At 35.1% G+C, this 27,210-nt stretch overlaps 4 protein-coding genes across 8 annotated transcripts in view; 1 reads left to right on the plus strand and 3 right to left on the minus strand.

The window, feature by feature from the left end:
• Nucleotides 1-2,088: 2,088 nt before the first annotated feature.
• LOC116020766 (protein DEFECTIVE IN MERISTEM SILENCING 3-like) lies at nt 2,089-6,811 on the minus strand. Of its 3 annotated transcripts, none has more exons than XM_031261287.1 (8): nt 6,698-6,811; nt 6,225-6,359; nt 5,743-5,860; nt 5,125-5,362; nt 4,602-4,793; nt 4,158-4,478; nt 3,555-3,777; nt 2,089-2,414 (listed from the first exon to the last, which is right to left on the minus strand). In XM_031261287.1, exons 1-8 carry the CDS (start codon nt 6,722-6,724, stop codon nt 2,238-2,240), a joined length of 1,431 nt encoding a protein of 476 aa, XP_031117147.1. In that variant the 5' UTR covers nt 6,725-6,811; the 3' UTR covers nt 2,089-2,237. The 3 variants fall into 3 exon arrangements, with proteins under 3 accessions (XP_031117147.1, XP_031117148.1, XP_031117149.1); XM_031261288.1 differs by having other exon boundaries at nt 6,593-6,810; XM_031261289.1 differs by lacking the exon at nt 2,089-2,414 and adding an exon at nt 3,048-3,296.
• Nucleotides 6,812-11,170: 4,359 nt separating this feature from the next.
• On the plus strand, nt 11,171-14,149 carry LOC116019175 (protein IQ-DOMAIN 1-like). Of its 2 annotated transcripts, none has more exons than XM_031259315.1 (5): nt 11,171-11,341; nt 11,455-11,561; nt 11,767-12,078; nt 12,318-12,719; nt 13,336-14,149. In XM_031259315.1, exons 2-5 carry the CDS (start codon nt 11,490-11,492, stop codon nt 13,945-13,947), a joined length of 1,398 nt encoding a protein of 465 aa, XP_031115175.1. In that variant the 5' UTR covers nt 11,171-11,341; nt 11,455-11,489; the 3' UTR covers nt 13,948-14,149. The 2 variants fall into 2 exon arrangements, with proteins under 2 accessions (XP_031115175.1, XP_031115176.1); XM_031259316.1 differs by having other exon boundaries at nt 13,342-14,149.
• Nucleotides 14,150-14,265: 116 nt separating this feature from the next.
• On the minus strand, nt 14,266-15,467 carry LOC116021261. Its single transcript, XM_031261887.1, has 3 exons — nt 15,337-15,467; nt 15,166-15,215; nt 14,266-14,707 (listed from the first exon to the last, which is right to left on the minus strand). The coding sequence occupies exons 1-3, from the start codon at nt 15,419-15,421 to the stop codon at nt 14,546-14,548; spliced, it is 297 nt and encodes a 98-aa protein (XP_031117747.1). The 5' UTR covers nt 15,422-15,467; the 3' UTR covers nt 14,266-14,545.
• Nucleotides 15,468-20,496: 5,029 nt separating this feature from the next.
• Nucleotides 20,497-27,210, minus strand: part of LOC116019150 (importin subunit beta-1) — a 6,793-nt gene continuing 79 nt past the window's right edge. The window contains exons 1-3 of one of the 2 annotated variants that reach the window (XM_031259270.1): nt 25,288-25,481; nt 21,874-24,295; nt 20,497-21,747 (exon numbers count right to left, since the gene is read on the minus strand). In XM_031259270.1, the coding sequence (XP_031115130.1) occupies nt 21,549-21,747; nt 21,874-24,287 (2,613 nt within the window). In that variant the 5' untranslated portion in view covers nt 24,288-24,295; nt 25,288-25,481 and the 3' untranslated portion in view covers nt 20,497-21,548. Of the gene's footprint in view, nt 21,748-21,873; nt 24,296-25,287; nt 25,482-27,210 lie in introns of those variants that run through there. The other variant, XM_031259271.1, reaches the window with a different exon arrangement.

Below are 27,210 nucleotides of genomic sequence, written 5' to 3' on the forward strand. Positions count from 1 at the left end.
ATCTAAACCAAGCATTATACCATTTTAAATATGAAAACAAGGAAATAAGCATTGGACACAACATTTTATCACACAATTAACTATAAAACCTACATAAAAACACAAGTAAAATAGGTACAAATGAGAGTGTATCACGTGTCGCCTACATTGTTGCTAGAGAGGCCGTTTTCGTGTCAGGTTACAGACTTACGGGGAGCGGTTTGACACCCCTCCTCTTTTTCTTGAGGATTGTCTTTCTGATTATTTAGTGCATTAAGTATTTTATTTCAAAAAAAAAAAAAAAACTAAAGGCACTAAGCCAATCCAAACCAAGTAATATTATATTGTACAATCCAAACCAAACACATTAAGTAATCTTACATTTCCAAAATCTCACATTACCTTCCTGAGGTAATCATATTACCTAGAGTAATTCAAGATTTCGTGAACCAAGCATGCCCTAGAATTTATGTCCAGAAAAAGCCACATGTCTATTTATTTTCTTTTCCAAGACGTCTAGTGAATAGTGATGGCCAAATTCTCCAATTAAAAAAAAAAAAAGGGAAAGAAAAAAAGAGAGAGCCCATGGCTTCTATAGTCTATCCTAGTTGTTATATCGTGGACCATTGTCCACAAAGTTTTGTGGACCATGGTCCAAAAACGGCATCGGTTCTTTAAGTAAAGAAACATCTACCGTCACATCTTAACAAAGTTCTGTAAATGAATCTACAGTTCATCTCGAATGATACTGCCTCACATTTGTTTTTATATTATCAAATGAAACTGTAGTTATATCGAAATGATGTTGTAGTTGTATTAAAAGAAAACTACAATGTATATAAAATGAAACTGAATAACAATTTGACATATTTGAGTGTATAATGTTGAATGAAACTGTAGTTATATCAAAAAGACATTATAGTTATGTTGAAAAGAAACTACAATGTATATAAAATGAAACTGAATAACAGTTTCGCATATTTGAGTATATATTGTCCAATGAAACTTTAGTTATATCGAAATGATATTGTAGTTGTGTTGTAATGAAACTATAGTGTATATCAAATGAAACTGAATAACAGTTTAACATATTTGAGTGTATAATGTCAAATGAAACTGTAGTTGTGTTGAAAGGAAACTGCAGTGTATATAAAATGAAAGTGAATATGTTATACACATAGAGTTACTTTTTGCAGAACGAGTGTCGTTTCTGCCGTTTCTTTTTATTAATCAAAACAATGTCGTTTTGATGCATGGACTACCATGCATTGTGGACCGCAGTCCACATTAAAATTTGCGAGTCTATCCAGCCAGCCCAAGAATATCCAAAAACATTAATAGGGCATTTGGTTAGGAGGAAAATAATTACAATTCAGTGAAAAAAAAAAAGGTGTGAATAAAGTAGGAATTCAAATTACATTATTTGGTATGGTGGAATAGAATTACTGGGAATAGAAAAAGAAGAAGTGATATAATGACTAAAATGTCTTTGTGTAATAATAATAACCAAGGGTAATAGTGTCATTGCATCTCTTTTTTCATTTCCCACACCCATTGAATTACTATTCAACAAAATGAGGGAATTGCAATTCCGTGGAATTACAATCCCCTTGAACCAAACAATGTAATTGAACCTTTCATTGAATTTCAAAACAACCAAACTATGGTGTATCAAATGGGTTGTAATTGATTTTGTGACTACAATCCACATATACAACAATGTTAAGGGGTACTTGTGGATCAACTTTCTTCCATATGAGCTATATATGTACTTCCAATTCTTACTTAATCACTTTTACTATTTTTTTTCTTTTTTTTTTTTAGATTACAGAGGAGGGGGGAAATTCAGGCCGAAGACAACCTACATAGCCGCCGACGCCGGGTGGCGCAAAGCAGGAACACCCAACACATCATCTTCAATAAAATCCCTCAATCCCGGAGGGGAAAACTTGTGCTCCATCCACGCTCTAGATTGACGAGCACCAATGTTGGCGAGCCAATCACTTTTACTCTTTGATATAGCAAATATTGATAATATATTTTTTCATATGAGTCCTAATAAAAATATCTAAATTAAGATTCTGAATATGATAGTAAAAAATAGGGATAGACAATAAGAATCCACATAGTATTTTCCACCTCAATGATCAATATTCAATACATCCCCAATACACTCTCTCACCATTGTATGTGAATGTCTATATGCTCTACATACTCCACATAAATTTATTAATTATTATAATAATTTATAATGAATACTACACTCCCCAATACTTCCTAATCTTGTTACATAGAAAGAGATGAACATTACGCTGCTCCACCGTCATTGTCGAAGTCTCCTTCATAAGGATTTTATATTCTTTTGCCCTCAATTCGGAGTCGTTGATAAGTATTTCATAATCTTTGAGACTCATTTCACGTAACTTCCCAAACTTCTGTAATTTTAGATCTTGAATGAGATACAACAACAACAATAATAATAATTAATAAATAAATAAATAAAGTGTGAAAGATTATACTTATAAGTCTTTTTTTTTTTTTTTTTTTTNTTTTTTTTTTTTTTTTTTTTGGGTGTTATGAGAGAAACCCGCATCCAATGATATATTGGGTAAACATCACATTGTGATTCTAATCAATAAAGGACTATAAGAATATAAACAACTAATTTAAATTATCCATAACTAACCGTTTCAAACCAAAAAGACCAATAAGCCACACTCACAGGAGTCAAACTTAAAACTTGTGATTACTAAATCAACAATTTAACCAACATTGTCCCAACTTGCAAGTTGGTCCAAATTTTGACTTTATTGCACCATGTCTGAACCTTCAAACTAGTAATTAAATGGTTATTATGTCAAAAAAAAAAAAAAAAAAAAAAAAAAAAAAACTAGAGTTTTCACTGTCGGACACTGTGATTAATCCCCTTACTGAATTGTAAGCACCTCAAAAGGTAAGACCGTGATTAATCTCCTCACTGAATTATAGGCACCTTTAAAGGTGAGACAACTAGCTTGGAGATTTAAGACTATAATCACACATTCTATGCATAAAAATGACAGCAAGTATTAGTCTGAACACACTATCATTGATGCATTAGTCAGTACAGGAACTAAAAAGAACTTGGATATAACATGGTGTTCAAAGATCCTCCAAGTAGATCAATATATAGTGTATACATTCTGGGCAAAGAAAATGAGGATCCTAACTCCTAAGATAAACAGAAGATGAAGTTGCAAGATGCATATATGTTGAACTTCCACCCTCTGCAAGAACTGAAATCATCCTCGCTGCTCTCTCCGAAACTAAAACTAGGGCTGCATATGGATTTCGAAAAGATATGAGAAGGTCTGAGCCTCTAACTAATAGGCCATAGAACCTCAATAAGTTGAGAATTACAAGGCCAAAGTCCGAAACTCCAATTAAAATGAGAAGGGGGTTTATGATTATGTTAAGACTGAAGTTGATGTAGTTTCACTATCAGTATTGACATTAATCAGAAAAAAAACTGAACCACACGATGAGCATAGCTTTCAAAATAAATATCAGTGAAGTGCATATGTTTGTCACGTTACCTGATTTGTGTAGGATGAGCACGCCACAAGGTTTTTGAGAAATGCTTGCTTCTTTTTTTCAAAGTTGTGCCTGGCATGCTCCAACAATGCTTGTTCTCTGTGCAATTCTTCCGAGGTTCTTTCTTTCATCCATCTCATCTCTTTTAGTCTGGTTTCAATGCCAACATAGGTCTCAGGCAGCTTCCAAGTTCCCATGGTTTTTGGAAATTCCACATCTACTTCCCTTCATTCAGATTCCATATGACACGAATAGAAAAATACAACATGTCAGTTACAAGATAAACTTGACGAGCAAATTTTATATATGGGCAATGTGCACTCGGACTCTGCTATGATTTTATTTTCTGGACAAAAAAATTAGTTTAAGATGTTCTGTGTAGAAAACATATTTAAAGTCTATTTGCAGCAGTGTTAGCAATATTTCATAGAAAAAGACAATGCAAAAATTCACCATTTATATCAAGGGACAATGATCACTACAATACAGACTTGCTCATATATATGCATTTTGCTTTTAATTGTAAACTAGAAGAAAGTTTTATAGTTGTTTCATGCTGTGGGGATCTTTGCAACGATACAATGAATCAGTGGAGTTAATTTTACCTATTGCCCAGGGAATAGATGCCAGTGCTTTTTATCATTCCACCATCCAAAGAAACGGCTCCATTGCTTATACAAGGCATAGCCATTAGCATCTCCGTCCTTGTTTTGTACACTTGCAAGCTTGAAAAGAGACTATAGAAGAGAGTCTCTCTTAGGCCACAACCACTGCTTGTAACACAGTACAAATTTTTGCCATCAACATCAATCATATTTACAGCAAACCCAAGAAAACCAGGTGGCGTTTCCCCACTAGGTAATCTTGGCTTTTGAAGATCAAGCCTCTTTTCAGGGTCATCAACTATGAAATTGCCAGCATATGGACTAAAAGACAAAAATAAGGAAGCAAAGGTAAGGAAACATATTGAAAATATCAATTAATAAAATGCACCAAAGTTGCACACATAGGCATAAAATGCACCAAAGTTGCACACATAGATTCCGAACCTTAGGCTCTCAAGGCAGATAGCAAGAAACCTTCCATCCAGAGGCATCCCAGTAGATGTTCCAAGACCATGAAGACCAGAACTTTTATTTATGAAGCCATCATGGTTGTATTTTTCCAGTTCTTTAATACCATCATAGGTCTTGCAAACAACTGCTAACATGGTCTCTGACCCCAGGTAATCAGAGAGAATCCTAAATTAGAGATTAAAGGAGCGAAATGTTAGAAAAGATGCAGAACAACTAGAATGCTATCACTATATGTCTTTGTTCTTTAACTAACATGCTTCTGGCATAAATGCATAATTGAGTTTTAAGTTTTATCAGTTTAGATGAATATTAAAGTTCTTTAATCTCAGGTTGACTGCCAACAACTATACTTCATTTGGTATCCCTCTCTACAAGATCAGATTAAGAAAAATTAGTCACAATGACTCTCTAGATGCAGTAGACAATAGTTAAATGTAATAAACTAATAACAAGGCTGAAAAAAAATTGAATATTAAAATGCAAAGTTAAACTTTACCAGCTGAGGTTATCATCAGCAACAGTTCCCAGTGTAGCTACAATACCAAGCACATCACTTGATAGTGGGCGATTATAAGTCTGAGTTCCCTCGAGGGCTTTCAGTTGGCACACAATGGCGGCAGCAGATCTCTCATGCCTTAATATACGTTCAAACATCTTCTCTTGGCAACGTGGATGAGAAAGGTCATTGGTTACCATGGTAGGTACACTTGCTGAATGATATTTTCCTAATGCAACTGGGAGCAGGTATTGTTTCAAAAACACAGTTGGAGATGAAAAAAGAAAGTAAAGCAGCAAGGCGCACACACTTTACAAAAAGACAGCAGAGAGTTGTATAAAAACTATAGTTTGTCACTAGGACATCTATAGACAGAAAATTACATCCGTAGCAAATAAACTATAGAATTAAGCAGCCTCTGCATAAGTACTCTCAAGAAGTTGATTGGAAAAGTTAAAATGCATAGAATTTAAAGAAAAAAATCCTTTAATATACAGTTACTGCTCATGTTTTTTTTTAGGTGACAAAGTGTAACTTCATAGAGCAAAAGGCATCTACTGAAACAAGGAAGCAAAAAAGTCACACTACATACATATTAAATGACTAAAGACGAGTTACCTTGATGATCTACAATTGAATCATCCAGCATGTTCATCTTTGATTTTAAGAACTTGATATTATCTTCATGCTGTTTCACTTCCAAACCCGTCTCCCGTAAAGCATCCTGCCTGTCTTGCTGTACTAAATTTCACTTACTGTTATTGTAATTAATTGATCTTCACTAAATACTAAGATAAGCAAGGCAAGCTCAAGTAACAACAATAACCAATAAATAAACATCAAGTATCACCAATATCTTCAATATGTAGTTATCATCAACACTACAACTAAGACCGCACATTATACCATAAAGATATTATGTGCCAACTGATAAAGTTTATTTAATCATATTATTGGGGTAATGGATTAGATAATCAACTTTCAAGGTGTCTAGCAAACATTGTGAATTATGGATCATGGATTGTACAACACATTTAGCTCATTTAAGTCAATAATGAATACTTCATATAAGGAGTCTACCAAATGCTTATAATTACAACCTTGGCTTGGTGGGCAGCTAAAGCTACAGCTCCATTTTGCACTCCTTGCCTTCCATGGGGAAATGAATTGTTCTGAGATGAGTTATTCATCATTGGTGAATTTTCAGCAGCTAATATCTTTCTGTTGCTTGAAAACTGTAATACAAGAAAATTTTGTAAATGTCTACATGATAAGAATTGGAAAAGGCTTTTCCTTATGCGTATGGAAAAGAAGAACACAGGTTTAAGTCATAGCTCAAATTCTCAAAAACACAAGAAAAATCGCCCAGATTGAGCCCCAAATTTCGCATATGCGCATGCACATTTGCACTGCTCGAAGCTCTAAACAAACAACAAACAGAATTCACATACGATTTCCATCAACATACATGCATGACTACATTTGCAACGCCGGTGATCGTTTCTCGAGAAACTGTCGGCGAGAAGAACACTGTGCTTTAGCAAAGGAGAGCAACAGAGGATAATTTTTAGACCTGGTGGAGTTTCTCTCCGCCGATCATCGTCGGAAACAGAGTCGGAGAGTGAGAGTGAGAGTGAGAGTACCAGCACGTGTACCCACTCGCCTGACACGGACACCCAATTGTAGGGCTTTGTGCTTCTCATGAATCGGGCGGACCGGCCCAGTGCGGAGTCTTTAAGGAGACGAGAACTTGACGCGTGTTCAAATATTAATCCAAATAAAATACTTTGGGCTCTTCTTTTCATTTTACTTTATTTTTATAAAGAAAATTAATCAAAATAAACCATCCATGATCCAACTAATCATCTATACACAAAAGGTGGAACTCAGAATAGTACTCAGACAATTAATTTAATAATCATAATATTTTAAAAGTTATTGAACTTTTTTTTATTTGAATTAATTAACTATAGACAACATTTTATTGTACTTATTTACTAGTTAGGGTCATAATATAATATTTATTTAATGTACACACTCAAGTAATAGTGATCGCAAATTTCTCTTATCACCCAAAAAAATTTTATACACAAAAGAGTAATGATATACACTACTCATATATTACCTCTTATATTTTTCTCTAATTTTCACATTTTAAAGTGAGATTATCCTATTAGACAATTAAATTCCTTTTTGAACTAATGTGGATAAGTCAATTTATACTTACTCAAAAAATGAAAATCACATCATAAGAATAAATATTAGAAGAGAAAGAAAAAGAAGTATTTTCCTACATTATATATATATATATAACAAATTAATTACCCATGTAAGTACTTCAATGAATATATAACAAATCAATTGTACGATTTTAACTTTGTTTGAGAGGTTAATTGTAATTTTTTTAGTTCAATTATATTGTCTCATTAATTATATATATATATATATATATATATATATATATATATATATTATATAAAACCAATTAATTACCCATGTAAGTACTTCAATGAATATATAATAAATCAATTACCTATGTAAGTACTTCATTCTTCATTGCTAACAATTTTTCTTTTCCATTTTAACAAAATTAGATGATTTTTTTTAAGTCAAAGATGAAACTTCATCTTCCATGACAAATGGAGCTTCATCTCACTCATGACAAATGAAACTTCATCTTTGATGACTAAATCACACCTCAAATGAAGTTATGATTGCAAAGCTCAAAATGAGGTTCTACTATGCATTTAGAACCTCAAATGAGGTTTTAATTACAAAACATTAAACTCACCCTCTAATGAAATTAAAATCGAAACTAAGGTTCTAATCGAACCGCAAACGAGGCTCTTTGAATAACCTCAAATGAAGTCTTGCAATTAGAACCTTAAATGATGTTCTAATTTCTTTTCCTTTTGACATTTTATGGATTTAATCTACAAATCAAATAAATCGATGAACAATAAACAACTATCAATTATTCATAACAAATAGAAATGAGATAACATTCATCAAAATAAATAAAAATAGGTTTAGATAATTACTTTTGGGATTGGACAAAACCCTACTGAAGATTTTGAAGAGTCGGCGTTGAGTTTTGGAATTGCTCGAGATGCAAGGTTTGCTGGAGTGCTTTGTGCGGAGAAAGGGAAAAAGATAAAAGGGGATTGTTGGCGGCGCGAGAAGGGAGAAAAGGGGATTGTTGGGTGCTTATATATTACGCGAAAGAGGAAATAGGGTTTATTGTCGTCAAAATGGGCTTTGTTCGTCCCGCCCCCTACCTATATAGGGGGCGGGTTTCGATTTCAGAGGCCCGTGGGCCTAGGCGGAGGTGGGCCTAAAGCTTGGCTCGCGTATATTTTAAAAAAAATTATGTATGTATATAGTAAATGTTTTAATATAAATATATTGTGTATAATAATTATTGAATGTTGGGGTAGTTTGGTTCGTAATAAGTAGCTTGTGATTATAGAAAGTCTAGGGATCAAATCTTATTATAAAATTGAGAGATATGCTATTTTAAGTTGACGACAATATGTAACGAGTTTCAGAGACATGCTTTCTTAAGTTGACCACAATAACTAATTTCGATCTTTTTCTCTAATTTTTATAGCTTTTTATGAAATGTTTGTTTAACATGGTAATATAAAACAATTTATTCAATAAATTAGAAGCCCATCCAATAGGGCTTTGGGGTGCATGACAACGAAAAAGATTACAAGCTCAATCCAATCTAACATAAACAGGAAAAAAAAAAAGTTAGAAATAAGTGTCTACTAGTTAAGCACTTTAGTAATGTCAACCATAAAGGATTAACACACTGTGTTAAGGGTGCATAATTGTGAGTAATTAAACAGAGTTGGTGGAACATTAGCCAAGAAAGAAATGACTAATAAATTGGTAGAACATGATTTTCGTATTTAAAAGGTCATATTATAGAGTTTATTTGGTGCACGCTCTCATGTAATGTTCTTACCGTATTTAATTTATACTTGATTCAATGACCTAACAAGAACCATATCTCAATTCCATATTTCTTTTAGATTTTATTTATATATGTAAAAAAATATAGGTAGATCCATGCAACATATATAATACATTTGCATAAATACAAGTATATAGAAGTAGGGGACGACCCCAACCAAGTTGGTTGGATAATTAGCTTGATAACCACAAGCTAAGGTTTCAAGCAAGTTTAACATCATGTGGAGTTGTCTATTAGCTTTCTTGGTTTGATTTGAGCCTGTTAGCCAAACACAACCGGGGCTGGTTAATTACCTCCTTGTGGTCTGATCTACTTACAGCTCGTTTGGTTCGCTGGAAAATATTTGAAAGAAATGGAATTCAAATTCCATGGAAAACAAATTACCAGGAAAATAGATTACATTGTTTGGTTGGTGGAAAAGAAATTACTGGGAATATGAATTCTATTGTTTGGTTGGATTTGGAATGGTAAGGAATAATGAGTATAATGACATATATAACCCTACACAATAATAATATAATATAATATAATATAATATAATAATAATAATAATAATAATAATAATAATAATAATAATAATAATAATAATTAATAAAGTAGGGTGAGGGCAAAATTGTGATACTAGTTTTCCATGGAAAACAAAATACCTAAGATTTGCTAGGAAAATGTTTTTCTCATTGTTAAGGAAAACTTTTTCCAATGGAAATTGTTTTGCATCCCACCAAACAACATAAAACACCATTTTTCTCCACTTTAAGAAAAACATTTTCCATGGAAAATGTTTTCCATCCAACCAAACACCCGAATACATATTCAGATAGCAACTACATACTTTCCAGTAAATTAAAGCATATAAAGTAGACAAAAACAAAGCTAATAATAATAAGGTGAAAAATGGTTATCAGGGGACTAAACTTAACTAAACAACAAAGAGTGAATTTAAGGAATTGAAGGTGCACCACACAATAAGACTCTTCTTTACTTAAATGTGCCGTTAAATGCAAGCAAAACGCAGCATATCAAATCTCCTCTACCTAATCAACTTAAGTATGTTTTCCTTTTTACTTCTGTCAGTTGAAAACTTTTGTTGTTGTATGTTATTGTAATGTCCGTGAACCTCCTAAGACCACTTTGGACTTTGCCGTAGTCTTGTCTTTGCTTGCTATTGCAGCTCATTGAATGCCATTGCCAACCTTGCAACTTCAATTTCTCTTCACTTTAATTTCTTTAATTAGCAAAATGTCCCAAAACTGTTCAGGCAAATGCACATACACAGCTGCAAATGTTGGTCGCAATATCCTTCCATTAGTTGGTATTTCAACGAAGTGTAAGGTTAACTAATTCACGAGTCCGAACCCATGACCTGATTCTAATATCACTTGTTAGATCAAGTGCTTATCACTATGTCAAAAGTTATACGGAGTAGTTTAGAGTGGAAGAGCAACCTTTTTTCTTATATACCGTTACCACATTTTTAAGAGACAGGGCGTTAGCTTGACCCTTCACCTACCTTTGTCCAACAATCTCCTGACCACAAATTGCTGAACTTATCTCTTTATTGACCTTTGCATAACAATTTTTAAAAAAGTTAATAATTCATTTGTAGGGTTACTATTAGTACATGAAAAAATGATAGGTGTATAGTACTCTAAAAACAAAATTCTATCACATGTCTAAGAAAGAAAAAGAAAAACAATAAAAATTAGGAGTCTTTTTTTTTTTTTTTCTAAATAAATGAAAGTGAGTGATATCTACTGATTGCACCGAGTACGATAAAAAAAAAATTAGAGTTTGTACCGAGTGCTAAAAGTACGGACTAATGGTGCGGCAAGAGCCTATGCCATTGAAAATCATAGATAGATTCTGAATTTTCGTTTCTAATTTATTACTTGAGTATCAACCGAGTTACCATGAGTAATAAGATTATCTAATTAGATTTAAACAGTAATGAACCGCACTACCGCAGCGAATGAGGAAAAGCCAAAGCTACCCGTGAGAATGATAAATAGCAACGGCAAAAGCGCGGGTGTGCAGTTAGTGCTCTCTTTTACTTGTAAATATATTATTCATTTTCTTCATTCTCTCTCTCTCTGCACAACAGACACCATCTCTGTACAAATATTTCTTTCCTTCCCTCACTCTCTACAATCCAAGCTTTTAAGACATGTCAGTGAAGAATACAGGTGCCGTCCAAAACACTACCTGAGAGTTTAATCAATAATTTTATCCGATCAGGTATCCACATATTTCATGTTTGATTGTCTGATCTTAATTTCGTGTTCTGATTCGAGTAATACGTGTTATGGTTATATAGGCATGGTTGGATCATATTTCTGTTGTGGATGCAGATCTCGGGGACTTTCATGGTTAAGCGTCGGTGGAGATGGGGAAGATAGGGAGTGGCTGGTTTTCCAGCGTGAAGAAAGTGTTCAAAAGCTCTTCACGGGAGAAGAAGGTCAGTACTCAGTGCTTTACACTTTTTCTCCCAAAAAGTAACGTTGTTATAACACTTATTTTGACCTAATAATTCATCAGATCGATTTTGCATTATTTCATTCATGATGCTTTGACGGTTATCTGCCATGATTGATCCTCGAAGAATAAACAATTAGAGCTTAAGATTCGGTGTTCTGTTTTATATATATTCCTTTCTTCTGAAGGAAAACAATGTAGATCGAAAATGGCAGCCGGAAGCCGCAGAAGTGGTGCCACTTGATCGCTTGCCAGCTGCGCCAGATTCGCCGGTTAATGTTATTGACGGAAAGAGTGATGAAGATTCGTCGTCGTCGTCTCCGGCGGCCGAGGATCGCGACCATGCCATTGCCGTTGCGGTGGCGACGGCCGCAGCTGCCGAGGCCGCCATTGCGGCCGCCCAGGCGGCCGCTAAGGTTATCCGATTAGCCGGCTACGGTCGCCAATCTAACGAGGACAGAGCTGCCGTTCTGATACAGTCATATTACAGGGGATATCTTGTACGTACTAACACCTTCCCTCTTCCTAACAATTGCGTTGCTCTTTATGCTTCAACAGATTGAGAAAATATAAATGAACAGATACTACAAAATATAAATGAACAGATACTACAACTTAATACTGTTGAAAAAGTATAAATAAACAAATATTTCAATGTAATACACTCCAAAATATTCAGAAAAAATAAAAATAAAATAAAATAAAACAATTGCCTGACTAGAAGTGTGATTTTTCCTAGGCAAGGCGGGCGTTGCGGGCATTGAAGGGATTGGTGAGGCTACAGGCGCTGGTGAGGGGGCACAACGTGAGGAAGCAGGCGCACATGACGATGCGATGCATGCAAGCGTTGGTTCGGGTGCAGGCGAGAGTGCGAGCAAGAAGGCTGCAGATAGCGCAACAGAAGCTGCAGAATAATTACAAGTTGGATGATGATGATGATGAGAAAGGTGGTGGTGAAAAGTTGCCGTTGCTGGGAGAAGAGACGAAGCTTAGAAGCCCGGTAATGAATATGGAAAGAGAAGGTAATTATTACTGGGATAACAGGAACCAGAGCCTGGACAAGATAATGGAAACTGGTCAGAGGAAACGTGACGGTGAAATGAAAAGAGAACGATCCCTTGCTTACGCTTTTGCCAACCAGGTATTTATTGACCAATCAATATTCCTTAATTAGATTACACAACAAAATAAACTTCTATAACCTATTGTATTTCGTAGCAACCCAATTTACTTAATCAAATAATTGACTTAATAATCATAAGGTGATTTAAGGGATAGTTATGAACATCTAGATCCTGTTTTATATGAAAAGTTAATAAATTTCAAGTCTCAAACAGTTTAGTTGGATTTTGAGTAATAGATTATTAGTAAAAGGTATAATGGTGGGCTCTTTGTGAACACCAACACTGATTCTTCTACCTAATAAGTTTTAAAGTTATTGTGATTTATCTATTCACTATTATGTCCGATCAAAATGTAGAGGTTCACTTTTTTTGTCTGGTTGAGATGTGGAAATTTGAATTAGAAAATATCGGTCTTTTATAGACAAATTAACAAGTTTTGGTATAAAGGTGTCTGTTTTGAAAATAACACTTAAATATAAGTAGAATGTGAAAAAATAAATTGACTATATTATTATAATTCAGGAGGAATTCTATAAATATTAATGTTATGACATGTGATTCAAAACAAGACATTTGATTCCTGTTGGTCTAATATAGAAATTTTCTCGTGCAAAACTAATTTAATTTTTGCAGCAACAGTTCCTGCACTGTGATGCTGAAGCGTTTGGGAACGAGAGGCCAGAATGGGGATGGAGTTGGCTGGAGCGGTGGATGGCTTCACAGCCCTACCAACGCTCTAAACATACTGCGGCGGCGGCGCCACCGGAGAGCTCTCGCGTCACCATTTCCACCGTAGACGACGTATCTGAGAAGACGGTGGAGATGGACTTCGGCAGCTCTATCCCGCCGGAAAACATCAATTCCGGGCGTCACAGCGTCAACCAATCAGAAGCAAGCCCGTTTACATCGCGCGGGCACCGCCGGCAATCACAGACGAGCTTCGACGGCGTTCCGAGCTACATGGCGCCGACCAAGTCGGCAAAAGCGAAGGTGAGAAGCCATGGCGGATTGAAGAACCTAAGCTCACCTTCGGCCCAATCGAACACCTCGTCCAAGAAAGGGACAAGTCCTGGGCTCAACTGGGAGTCAGTTTATCAGGCCCATAGAAGCCCAAGCCCAAATCCAAAAGGGTTGGTGAATCGTGGCGGGCAGGCCCAGTGGACTGAGACGTATAGCCCAGAATCAAGTGGAGACGACAAGACGATGTCGTTTATGAACCATGGACGTAGACATTATTTTGGTTAATTATTTGCCAATAATAATGTGGATATTGTGCATTTGTGTGTTATATAGTTCTGATTACTGATGTGGGTATGACGTCATGTATTGGGTTTGCATACGCCTTGTGAGTATGACTTCTATAGTAAAGTGTATTAATTATGACTGCCAAAAACATCGCACACATTCATATACTTAATTTTAGAGTGTTTTCATGTTTTCTTCCAAAGTTTTAATGTACCTATGTTTTAGAGATAAACTACTACATACTCGAGAGTAGTGTTTGTTTTGTTTTTTTTTTTTTTTTTGTCACCATAAAACTAATAAAATAAATTAAGATAACAATTATAAACTATTACGGAGTATTATTTTTATCACAAAAAGATAAACACTTACTCCAATCTAAGTGATTTAAGCCACTAAAAGACATCTTGGCCATGCATCACAAGAGTCGGGTTGAGATTATTCTACTATTACTTTCAGATAATAACTATAAGTTTTTTATTATTAAAAAATAATATAGTTTAATTTGTAGCTAATTGCAGAGAAACTCAGATTCATACATACGTAGTAATTAATAAAGCTAGGCAGGCCAGGTCGCCGGGCGGTGGTTAGAGGCGTAGAATCAGGGGTTCTTGCCGCCGCCGCTGCCGCCGCCGCCGCCAGTTTTCTTCCCTTTAGGATCATGCTTAGTGTTAGGCCCTGCATTATCGTAGTCTAAGATAGCTTCAATCTCCACCACCATCTTTCTTCTTCCCCTACTTTCTTCAACTCCATACTTCACATTCTATTCAAACAAAAAACATCATTCAAAATTAAATAATTAATTCTACAATCATACAATACCAATTAAGTAGAAAATACCATGCATATAATTGACAGCTCGGTACATATATGTGTTGTCTTTAAGTCACATAATAACATGATTTTGAAATAGTTATAATAATCAAATGTAATCATCAAATATAAAGAATCATCTAACCATAAAGTTTTAAATTTCATTCTCAGTAGGAGCCATTAACCTTCTTAGTTTATTTGAGTCAATCAATTATAGACAACTTAAACTGGTTTACCTTCTATGATCCTTTGCAACTAGAGTACAGTTCAGCAGACGGGATTTACCTTAGTGTACACCCTCAAATAGTAATTGTGTGTTTCCTTACCTTGTTACCCAAAAAATATAAAGAATGTTCCAAGAAAGAAAAGAGAGTATAATATACATAATAGATGGAAACAATAGAATACCTTGCGAAGGAAGTTGATAGAGTTGACGCCATTGAAGCTTTCAACACTTGCTGGAAGAGAACATCAACGTACGAAAGTTAACGTTGTTATATATGCTATGCTATATACTTCTACTAAGCATATTATTATTTCCATCTGTAATATATATGCAGGTGGTTAGTTATAAGTTACCTGGAGATATGAAGAACAGGAAGAGAATGAAGAGTACAAGTGCAAGTGCCTTCATCCTGTATTCCATGGTGGTTCTACTCAGCATTTTTCTTGATGATTTTTATGATTTTCAAGATCACAATGGGCCTTGAATTGGCACTAATTGGGAAGGAGAGCTCCGCTTATATAACAGTGACATAGGGTGCGTATAGCTGCTACCACTTAGGATGGGTTATGTTAAAGTAAGAATAAGGCCTTGTAATTTTGGCCTATTTGACCATTATTAGTTGTTTGACTTCACGGACCGACCATAGAACCCTGTTCAATAAGTGGAACGCATTAGCTGTCCGCTCTCAAGTTGGGCAGTAAGGGTCGGAGAAGGGCAATCACTCATTCTTAAAACCAGCGTTCTTAAGACCAAAGAGTCGGGCGGAAGGGGGGGAAAGCTCTCCGTTCCTAGTTCTCCTGTAGTTGGATCCTCCGGAACCACAAGAATCCTTAGTTAGAGTGATTAAAAATCAATATAAGTGTTTGGTCAATAAACTTTTTGTAACTCCAAAATACTAAATTTCAAAAGGCTACTCAAAGCAACCTTTTCAATTAGTCTTTTGATAAAAGAAATTATACCAAACATGAGCTAATAGCTAGTTTACCAAACATTTTTTTTTACAATCAACTAATTATACCTTTTAACACTAGTTTTTGTTTGTTTCTACCTAGTACAACACAAAACTTTAGAATTTTTTTCTATATTTATATGCCCTAGTAATTAATTTTCAATATATTTTGAATGATGAGGAAATTCAGCCACTAGTGTCCCGTGGTATTTTGAAGATTTTATTTATCAAGAAAATAACATGACATATTGACATTTGTTTATATGTTTATTATATTATGTCGGTTTGATTTATTTATAAGTTAAAAATAATATAGTGTTTGATAAGTAATCATTTTTATGAGTTAAGAAATTGTCAAAGTGATAATGTATATGAATATCTATTTTGGTGTTATAATTTCGTTAACTTATCAATTTGGATATGTATGGTGAATCTCATGTCACTTCGTATAGATTTATTGTAATCATGCTTCACTTTATTTCTAATTTGGTAATTTTATGATATACTACTTCTACACAAAATGATAATTAAGTTATTAAATTCTACTCATACTTATTATTAACTTTATTCTTTATTGATGTGTTCTTATGTTGATGAGTTTGTGCACAACATTGTCAAATGCCTTTCTAGTATGGGATTGGACAACAGTTTGAGCAAAGAATCAATGGGTTATATACTCCTAGACTCGTCTCTCAACTGTCCATTTCTTACTAGACGTCATCTCACGACCCTTAAGTTCACTTATGAAAATAGAGAATATTAAAGGTTAAGATTGTTCGAGCCTATTGTGAAGTGTAGGTAACATCACAAAAGTGGGACAACCATCATCTTACAGTTTGGCCTAACATTGGATCACGAAAGTGACGTGTTGGTACACCGAATTGGTGTTGGCAATCTTTGAACCCAAGATTGAGTTTTATTTCCCTTAATCCTTATATTTGGCATAATATCAATGTGCCCTCATTCCAACCCCTACCTTTGTGTTTCATTATCTTACGTATTTCATCTCATTTTTATGTTTGTTTAGCTTCCGATAAATGACTTTATCTTTGTGCCTAGTTGTTTTGTCGGTAATGCCTAAACATGCACCAATCCTTGAGGATGATCTTAAACAAATTTATTTTTGTTTGTTTCGCAACCATTATATTGCACTACGATTAGTTATTTAGTTGGCTTCTATCTAATCATTATACCATGGATCATGGTCTATCTTGTACGGTGGATTATTGATATAAGGTACATACATATTAAAGATTCATTTTTAATACATTGAATGTTCATTTTTTGAAAGTACATTATTTGTGTATTGAAGGTTTATTATTTGGTATATAATCGTTTTCAAAAAAAAATTTGGTATATAATCAAATAATGAGCATTCAGTACACAAATAATGTCCATTCAACATATTAAAATGAACATTTGTTCATTGTCCAATTTGCAATGTATACTATGATCCATTGTAGAGATTACCTTAGCTTCTTTATCACAAAGTGGACTTCACGAAGAACGCACCTTCAAGTAGTGACTGACGGGACACGACCCGTTAACACGACACGAAACCGGACACGAAAATAACGGGTTAGTGTTTAACCTTAACATGTCCCGGGTCGTTAACGGGTTGACCCGTTAAAAACCCGTTATGTTTTCATGTCTTAACAGGTCAACCCGTTAAACCTATTAAGAACCTGTTTAACCCGTTAATATTATCATGTTAACCCGTTTACAAGAACCTGTTTAGAACCCGCTAATAACCATTAGGTAAGAACCATTGTCTTTACAAAATATATCATGAACATGATTAAGAATGAATTTACTACATTAGGCCAAAACTATACACCAACTATTGATGTTCAACAATCTGAAATTTGAATGTTTATTGTATTCAACTTTATTCTAAAAACTAGTATGGACTTCATTAATTATGATTTTTAGATGTTATTTTATAATTTTATGAATGTTATAATTGAATATTTTTTTAGTTTGTTTGATGGATTGGATTCTATGTTTTATTTCTTTTTTATATAACTTAACTTTAAATTTTAGTTTTTAATATATCAATATATTTAGTGGGTTTAAACGGGTTTCGTGTCATATCGTGTTGACACGATCCGAAACTTGTTAACAAAACGTGTCTATCGTGTCAACCCGTTAACAAATCGTGTTCGTGTTACAATTTTGAACCCGTTAACCTTAACGTGTCGTCTTCGTGTTTAGCCTTATCGTGTCCGACCCGTTAACGGACCCGTATACACGAATTGCCGGGTCTATATATATCCACCACAATTTGTCATTTGGGATATGATGTGAAGTCAAATTTGCTATGATGTGGCTATGGCGATAGTTCATGTAATGCATCATTCCCATTCTGCATAGTGCCTTCCTATTCTTCTCTATGTCCCCTGTACGCACCACAGTCACCACCACCGTTTAGAATCTTCTACTTTTTTATTTTAGGTGATGGAAAAAACGTGCAGTTACTATTCTTAAGAATGCGTATTGAACAGATCTTGCTTTAGTTTGATTCAGAAGGTATTGTTAAGAATAGTAAGTCGTAACTTCTAGATACAATAATTATGTTCCACATTCTCAAATATCTATTTTAGGGCCAAAAATAAAAAATAATAATAATAATAATAATAAAAGATCATCTACTTTGCTTAGAGCAACCTCTGCAATAGAAAGTTTTCAGTGGTAATAGAGAGGGGAAAGAGAAAATAGGAAAAAGAAGGGAAAAAAAAAAGAAAAAAATATTATGATTTTGGTGACCGTGCACGTGCTATGCTGGGTGTGGGTAGTTCCCCGCACGCACAAGCTACTTGGTAGCTTTCTCCCATTTCTTAGTTTAATGGGTCTCACAAAATTTTTGATTTTATAGGAGAAAAAAGTTCGAAAAAAACTCCACCCCAAATTTTTGTTTGGAAAAAATATTCTCAAGAATTTCTATTGGGAATGTTGTTAGTGAATTAAATTGTAATTTCTTCAAATTAACTCATCATATGAAAGTGACCAATAACTATTTCTAATTAACACCAAAACCGATAAAATGGGTGATGAAGCAAGTGCAACTATTACATAACTTTATCGTACATGGTACGGCTCAAACACACGCATTTATATTAGGTTTCGGTTGGGTGAGGTGAATAGTGAAGTCCAATGATGAATACAAGTGGAGGATGGCCTACAAATGGAATGAACAGCATTCTTATGAGGACTGAAATTAAGGAATATCCGAGGTGTTTGATTTGAAAGAGAGAATTAGGGAGAAAAGAGCTTTTATGTTTGATAGGTAGACATAGAATTATTGGAAATTAAAATGATAGAAGTGGTGTGAAGACTAAAATGTCATTGTGTAATAATAATAACAACAACAACAATAATAATAATTGAGGGGTACTCTAGTCAATATGACAAGAGATTCACACTATAACAATAAGGTTACGGGTTCAAATCTTAACCGCTTGGTTTGATCAAATTTGTCAATACACATTTTTTCCTTTTCAATGAGTTGTAGAGTTGGTTTGAGCAAATCTGTCAATACCCACTTTTTTCCTTTTCAATGAGTCGGAATTGCATGAGAGTTCCAATTCCGGAGGGAGGCATGGGAATTTTAATTTCATGGTTGGAGAAACAATCAAACAGTGAAATTTTAGTTACAGTGAAATAGCAATTCATATGTATCAAATGTCCCGTAAAAGTGGAAAACTAGCATGCGCTATGCCAATCACGCTAATGATGAACGCATTGATATAAATAGGTTAGGTTCAAAGTGAAAAAAGGGTCTTCTTGTATAGTTGTATGTGCAGAATGTGGAAGATGTTGTTCATACTAATACAGAGGTGAAGATTATATTGTTTTTGTGGTAATGATTGGTTAGAGTGATGTACGGTTGTAGGCATGTAGACCCTCCATAATGCTTGACCAAACAAAATTTCTGGGAGATGTTTGGACATTGTGTCCCACAAAAGCCACCGCACCTTCATCGGACCATAGGAGAGTAGAATAGAATTCCCGTGCCTACCTATTTGTGCCACGCCTTCTATTTTTTTGGGTGATAAAAAATACTCACAATCATTATTCAAAAATATGTATGGGATAAATTTCACATTGTGTTATCGCTCACTCTAAGAGTTGAATTTGACTAGAGTTATCCTGATATCTCCTGATGTCACATCACAAGGTTTTAGGCTTTTAGCCCTAGAAAAATATTACTAAATCAATACAAAAGCAAAACTAATTAAATTACATCTTATATGGCTTTGATTGTACGTAAATGCTACCACTATACCCACCTTCATTATTTTTGGATTTCATTCAAATTACGCGTATCAATTTCTTAAACCTTATGTCAGTCTCATCACCTTCCCAAAAGCCACCAAAATTTTGAAATTATAATGTTGTTTTCTAGTTAAAAAGTTTTGAAATTCATATTCTTGTAGTTGATTGAATCCAAGAACCTGACCATTAAAAGGGGAATTATTGGACTCAGATTTAAATTTATATTAAAAAAAAAAAAAGAAAAAAAAAAGTAGGGGGGATAGGGAGGTGGGGGACAATTGGAGTATTGTTTCGTAAGTTGTATAGAATTTCTCACACGTAATGCATCACTATTACAGCATTTAAGGTGGATAGTATCAAGAGTATCTTCTTCACTTACATACAAAAATAGCGTACCATTTAACAAATAAATTACAAAAAGACAAGAAACAAAAAAAAAAAGGAAATAAAATTGGTGGAGGGGTTTCCCAGGTACATTTTTTATATATAACAACCAAAATTCGTAAAATATTCCATATTCAAAACAAGACGCAGATGGGTGTGGTTGGGGGGGAAGAGGGAAGGGGAATCAAAAGGGGACCGCATAAGATCACAGCATATGTTTCATGGATGCAAAGTATTTTCTAACATTGACTTGCCAAAATGCCTAGCTGTAAACAACCGGGAAGAATGAAAAACAAAATATGCGAATCAAAATGGCCTAACTAAAGAACATATAACCTCACCCTCACGAGGGGATGAGGACAAGAAATGAATGATATGCAATCCAACCTGAAAAACAGGATGCAACCAACTATGACAATACAACAGCAGACTGACCCCCAAAAAAATAAAAACATGAGTATTTGATGATATGGAGAAAAAAAAAAACAAACAAAAACATGGGCTTAAAGTGCGGACTACAAAAACTTTGGACTTGCACATTGACACCTTAACCCCTTGGAGAAAACAGCAGCAGCACCATAAGGCACTTCTTGCATGAAGACCAGGTTGACCTGCAAAAAACCAATGCACCAGCAGTCTTGACTTGTCCATTCAGTGCAAACTTGCCCCCCAACCCCAATTTTATAGCACTTGATGACTCTACATAAATATTCTTACTCAAGGCCTTCAACAACTTATCAGATGCCAGTAATCGACCCATTGACCCACTCGTGAAAACAAAGAACGGACCCCATTCATGCTGGTGCATGAGTTAGTGACAATGTGAACACTAATTGCTCCCCGTCGTTAGAATGGCAATGACTTGACACATGAATGCAATCTTGGACCTGACTCGACACAACCATATGCATGCAGGGACTTCTAATAAGAAAATTTATATACCAGGTGGCCATCGCCTCAAACTGAAATTGCACGAGTTATGGCCAACTTGGCCCACTCAGCAGATTCCTTAATCAAATGGTCCTCCGAGGACAAACATTCATTCAAGAAGTCTTTGCTTGACGCTGACTGTTGAATCAAAGAACCAGCATTACTGCCCAGTGTATCTGCAAGATCACCAAGGACTCCAATAGCAGTTTTTGTCACCACATCATCCCTGCGAATCACAACAATAGTAGAGGATGAATTTTTAAGGAAACATTTTAGAATAAAGCATCAGAATTTATATTTTTTAAAAAAAAAAAAGAAGAAGAAGAAGAAGAAGCAATTTAGAATTACTTACATATCTTTCTCCATGTAAATACTGTCCAGAAACTGCAGAATGTGAGGTGCATAAGGGATGAGTAGATGGGTCTTTGGAGAATTCTTGAATCCCTGCAGGATACCAGAGTATGCCTCCAAGATACCATTTCTAAGAAGATTGGTGTACTCTATCATCTCATCATCGCCACCTGATGTGTGGGCAGACAACTCAGCTGCACTCTGTAGCATGGGCATAGCATACATTAAGTACTTCTCAAACTGCTCTCCTATTGCCAGTGCAATGTCTCCAAAGCACGAAAAAATTGGAGGCTTCACAGATCGGTGGAGTTGGTTGCTTGACAAATCTTTGAGAAGCAGAGTCATTATACCATCACAGAAAGGCAGAATCTTATCCTCCAATGCTCTGCATATATCTCCCACAACACCAACTGTGACAGAACAAACTTGATACTCCTCAAAATTCTGAAGACCCATTTCCAGGTATTTGTAAAACTCTGACATGTACTTAGCAAAATCAGGACCAGCTGCATAAGCAAGGGCTCCAATGGCAAGCATAGCTTCTTCGTGCACAGTAGCACTTCTGCACGCAAAAACCCTGAGAAAGAGATTCATGATCTGATCTGCATACTGCATAAATACATATTTTGTTGGGTCTGAAGCTCCTAGTTTTTGAATAATGACTTGTAAGCAACCACAAAGAAGACCCTGCAGCTCACCCTGCTTCTCCCTTTCATCAGAAGAAAGCTTCTGTGCCTCGAGAGTCTGGTGGAGCTCCATCATGATGACAGGTACTAGTTGCAACACCATAGGTGCTGTTTCATCAGTTGAACACCTCACAACTTCATTCAGTGTCTCATATGCAGCAGTCCTTAACCTAGACTCTCCAGCATCTTCACGGTGAGTGACTGTAAGAAGAGACTGTACAATTTCTTGAAAGAAAGGGGTCAAGGGAGATGATGAGCCCACATCTTCATAGCCCTGTGCGAGAAAATAGAGAGCACCACATGCTTTCTCAGCAACATTTGGAGAATCTTTCATGCTCTGAAGGAGAACTGTAATAATTTGCTGACAGTTTGCTGGGGTAATAATAGGTGTTTCAACCATTGATCCATGAAGAAACTCAAATATTCTACCCAGAGTCCAAGCTGTCGTATCTTTGACATGACTATTGGGATCTTTGGTCAAAGCAGCAAGCATGAAGTTTAGTGCAACATTGACAATAGGTGTTAACTTATCAGGTGAGGGACCTTCCAAGATGGAACCAAAGGCATATGTGGCACCTTCTCTCTGCCTCCAATCAGGTTTTGTAATGTTTTCTTCAATGAATGGAATGACAAGTGGGACAATATCATCCCCAACTGTGCGAGCAACCAAACCAAGGCAAGTTCCTCCAGCCATTGCAAGATTCCAAGCACCTTCATCCTGATCTTGATCTTCCTCTTGCTTAAGAAGTGTCTCTAAAAGCATAGGAACTAGAGCAGGGAGAGCCTGCTTAATGAAATAAAAACATGGAACATCAGAGTCACCAGTGAAATCACCCCCATATTCTTCTAAAATATCAATCTCCTCATCACATATTGAGCTCCAGAACTCAATGGCTTGAAGAGCAACAGGCTCCTCATCCTCCCTTACAGCCTTTGCTGTTATGTTGAAAATATCTTGGATGTATGGAGCTAATTTCTCATAGTATGTTGATGAAATTGACACTAAGCATTCAAAAGCAGCTTGTCGAATTTTGACTTCAGGAGAGAGAGTAGCCTCACAAACAACTCTCATAATAAAATCACGCTCCATATCATTGTTAAAATTTGCTTGAGCAAAACCCAGAGCATTATACAATGCTCTAGTAGCAACAAGCCGGATATCATTCCCTTCAGTTGCATTCATACCCTGAACTACAGCTGTAAGTATTTTATTTACTTGGTCCTGGTCCACAACATCAGGAGACACCTCCTCACACAAATACCCTAGAGTTTCCAAAGTAGCTTGCTTGAGATGAGCTGGAACCTGGTGAATACTTGTCAATAGTGCACTTATCAGCTCAGGCCATTGCTTGTGTGGCAACTCGATGCCGGCAACCTTTGCAATCACTTGGGAAGCAGTTGAACGGGCATCTAGAACAGGAGAAGAAAGGGTTTGTAACAAGCATGCCTTAATCTGGGTCTTCACAGCCACATCTAGTGATAACCATCTTTGCATAAGCTCATACTTCCTATGTTGTTCCTTGGCATCCAAAGCATTTTTAAGTATCAAACCAGCTAATTTACGACTATCAACTGGCTTCTCTTCACTTGCAAGCTCCCCAGATAGCGAAAGAAGAAAACCGGGAAGGTTTTGTTCCTGAAATTGCTTCAGTGTTTCTTCTGCATGTTTCCGAACAGTTGAATCAACTGATTGTGCATTGAGAAGAATTTGGGTGACTTCCATTGCCATAAATATATCTGTCAACAATCAGAAACTCAAAATATTTAGATTCATAAATATAATAAAATATGCACCTACCCTTTATAAAGCAAACAAAAACCAAATTATATATACAGCTCCAAGCACATTGTTTTTCCTAAGTGGTGTTCGAACAAAAATAAATAAATGCCTAGCAGTTTCTCACATAATAATTTATTTAAAACAAATTACATGCCCAGCATCAATAATTAATATTAGAATTACAAATGAAATCCACATGAAAAATAAAATGCAGTAAAGAAAAGGATATGTTTTTAGAATTGGATGGATACTATACATGTAGCTAGACAAAACTAAGGATAGAAAGGACAATTTCTTAGTAGCAAAAGAGAACACCCAACAAATAACAGAGCTTTTGAAATTCCATAGATCCACATATATGGGAAATCTATCCTTCAAGCTTTTAAAAATAATCGCTATGTGGCAACAAAATCTGAAAAAATACTCAGCAATTCAGTGCCCAATCAGTCATTAGATTTTCAATCATTCAATTCAAATGGGAAAACTAGATTAGGAAGCTAGGATAAAAACACATAAATACAAAAGCCAATCCAATCAACAGAAAATCAAATATAACAAAACTCTACCATCGAGATAACCACTAAGCTCAAGGGAGTTCAACTTCCATAAAAAATAACTCAAGTATAATAATAACTGTATAAGAGCTATGCAATCAAGTTAGATTCTGAAACCAAAAACATAAAATACAAAAATATAAACACCAGGTTCTGCATCGCAAGTTCAAACAAGCATATTGAAATTTGAACGCGGAAATAAACAAATAGATCAGAGTTCAGGTATTCAAAATCAATCATAGCGCGGTACAGAAAATCCATCGATCAAAAACAAAAGCGCAGATCAAGCGATTAGTATATATACTTTACACATAATCAGCTTTCTAAATGGAGTTTATATATATACATACACAACAATAAATTTGAGTTGAAGATGGAGAGGGAGAGAAAATTACGTGAAGCGGCCCGAGATGATGGCTGGTGAGAGAGCAAGGACTGCACTTTCAGATCGCACACAGTAAAAGCGGCGCCTGAAACCCTAACAGGGAGATGGGAGAGAGAAAGGGAGAGAGAGAGAGAGAGGAAGAAAGAGAAAGTAAGAGGGAGAGAAGGACGCGGATGTAAAGCTGGAATTGAATTATGTAAATCTATTGCGTGCAATTATTTTTCTGATAACATTTTTATTGCGAGAATGATCTCCTGCTACCACTGACCACCTTTGTTCTAAATCAGGACCGTTAATCTTGTGGGGTGGGCCCCAACGTTGAATGCCTAAACACGCGCAAACTCTTCTTTTGTTTTTTTCCTTTATTTTTTAATTATTTTTTAGTACACCCTATTATAATGTAGTTGTTGAAACTAAATATTTGTTAAGAATGAATATTTGTTAATGTTAAAATATTTAAAAATATTTTGAATAATATTGATATAATATAATTTATTCAATTAGATCATATCAAAATAATTTGAACCTATCAAAATTACACATAGATCCGCCCAAAGCATCTAAATTAAGAATCGATAGCATTGATACTACTTGATATGATTCAATTTTCTTTGTTCAACGTATTTGTTCATACATACTTTCTCAACTTACTAAAACACAAAGAGTCAATGTCTCCACTGAAATTTGAACTTGTGACTTCTCATTTAGAAGAGCTACAGAGATGTCATTGAACTATAAGCTACTTGACCTTTATATTTTAATCTAAGTTAAATTACTGTCGCAATATATTACAATATATGTGTGTGCGCGTGTCAGGTACAACAAAAAAAAAAATCATTTATAATAATATGTTTTTAATACTATAAAACTAATGTAAGTAACTATAGTCAAGTAATATCTTAAATTGTTTTTAATAAATATTACGGAGTAGCATATAATATTTACTGTAATTAATTTATTATTATGTTTAAAATTAATAAATAGTATTAATATTTATATAGTAAGTATGTACCTGGTAAAACTTGAATTTTCGACTATATGGATTGTTGGTTTAACTATCTCAAAGGTTGAGGGATCTTGCCTTACAAAGTTATGGAATAAAATCCTTATTTATATAAATAGATGTAAAGTAAATCTAATTCAAGACATATTAGGAGACAAGAGAATGGTATTATGGTACACTATGTTTCTTTTATGACAAATGCTAATCCTATTCTACATGTGTTATCCATGTTTGAGACACATTAAGAATGTTCATTGGGGCTCATGTCTTTTGAGCTTGTTTTACTATTGGATTACGCATCAATTCATTTTCTTTGGTCTACAAATTGTTATTGGTTTCTAGTCTTTTTATCACCTCCTGGTAATTAAAAACAATATAATCATTATTTTATCTTCATTTTTATTAGAAAAAAAAAATCTCAATGACCTCTGGTAATAATTGTTATGCTTCTCACAATACCAAATTAAACAATATAATCATTATTCTATCTTCCTTTTAAGGCCAAATGGTAGTCATGTACTAGTTTTCTTCACTTAGATGAAGAACTCTCATACATGGGTGCATCCTCCGATGAGGAGTTACCCGTGCACGAGATCCAATTGGAGGAAGGATATGAATGGGGTATAGGATAGGAAAAAACTAGTTGTCATGAGGCGCGTTTAGTTTTTTTTTTTTTTTTTGTTTGGAAGCAATAAAAATGTTATCAGAAAAATAATTGCACGCAATAGATTTACATAATTCAATTCCAGCTTTACATCCGCGTCCTTCTCTCCCTCTTACTTTCTCTTTCTTCCTCTCTCTCTCTCTCTCCTTTCTCTCTCCCATCTCCCTGTTAGGGTTTCAGGCGCCGCTTTACTGTGTGCGATCTGAAAGTGCAGTCCTTGCTCTCTCACCAGCCATCATCTCGGGCCGCTTCACGTAATTTTCTCT

Source organism: Ipomoea triloba, chromosome 5, assembly GCF_003576645.1.
Source record: "Ipomoea triloba cultivar NCNSP0323 chromosome 5, ASM357664v1".
Taxonomy (NCBI): domain Eukaryota; kingdom Viridiplantae; phylum Streptophyta; class Magnoliopsida; order Solanales; family Convolvulaceae; genus Ipomoea; species Ipomoea triloba.

What these genes read in the sequence shown, in the direction of transcription:
- LOC116019175 (XM_031259315.1), top strand. Translation starts at nt 11,490, where the DNA reads ATGGGGAAGATAGGGAGTGGCTGGTTTTCCAGCGTGAAGAAAGTGTTC. An exon ending in GCTCTTCACGGGAGAAGAAG is followed by an intron (nt 11,562 to 11,766) that starts GTCAGTACTCAG and finishes TTTCTTCTGAAG; the next exon opens with GAAAACAATGTAGATCGAAA. An exon ending in CATATTACAGGGGATATCTT is followed by an intron (nt 12,079 to 12,317) that starts GTACGTACTAAC and finishes GATTTTTCCTAG; the next exon opens with GCAAGGCGGGCGTTGCGGGC.
- LOC116020766 (XM_031261287.1), bottom strand. Translation starts at nt 6,724, where the DNA reads ATGATCGGCGGAGAGAAACTCCACCAG. An exon ending in TTCAATTGTAGATCATCAAG is followed by an intron (nt 5,363 to 5,742) that starts GTAACTCGTCTT and finishes ACCTGCTCCCAG; the next exon opens with TTGCATTAGGAAAATATCAT. An exon ending in ATCTGCCTTGAGAGCCTAAG is followed by an intron (nt 4,479 to 4,601) that starts GTTCGGAATCTA and finishes TTTGTCTTTTAG; the next exon opens with TCCATATGCTGGCAATTTCA.
- LOC116021261 (XM_031261887.1), bottom strand. Translation starts at nt 15,421, where the DNA reads ATGCTGAGTAGAACCACCATGGAATACAGGATGAAGGCACTTGCACTT. An exon ending in CCTGTTCTTCATATCTCCAG is followed by an intron (nt 15,216 to 15,336) that starts GTAACTTATAAC and finishes GTTCTCTTCCAG; the next exon opens with CAAGTGTTGAAAGCTTCAAT. An exon ending in CTATCAACTTCCTTCGCAAG is followed by an intron (nt 14,708 to 15,165) that starts GTATTCTATTGT and finishes TTGTTTGAATAG; the next exon opens with AATGTGAAGTATGGAGTTGA.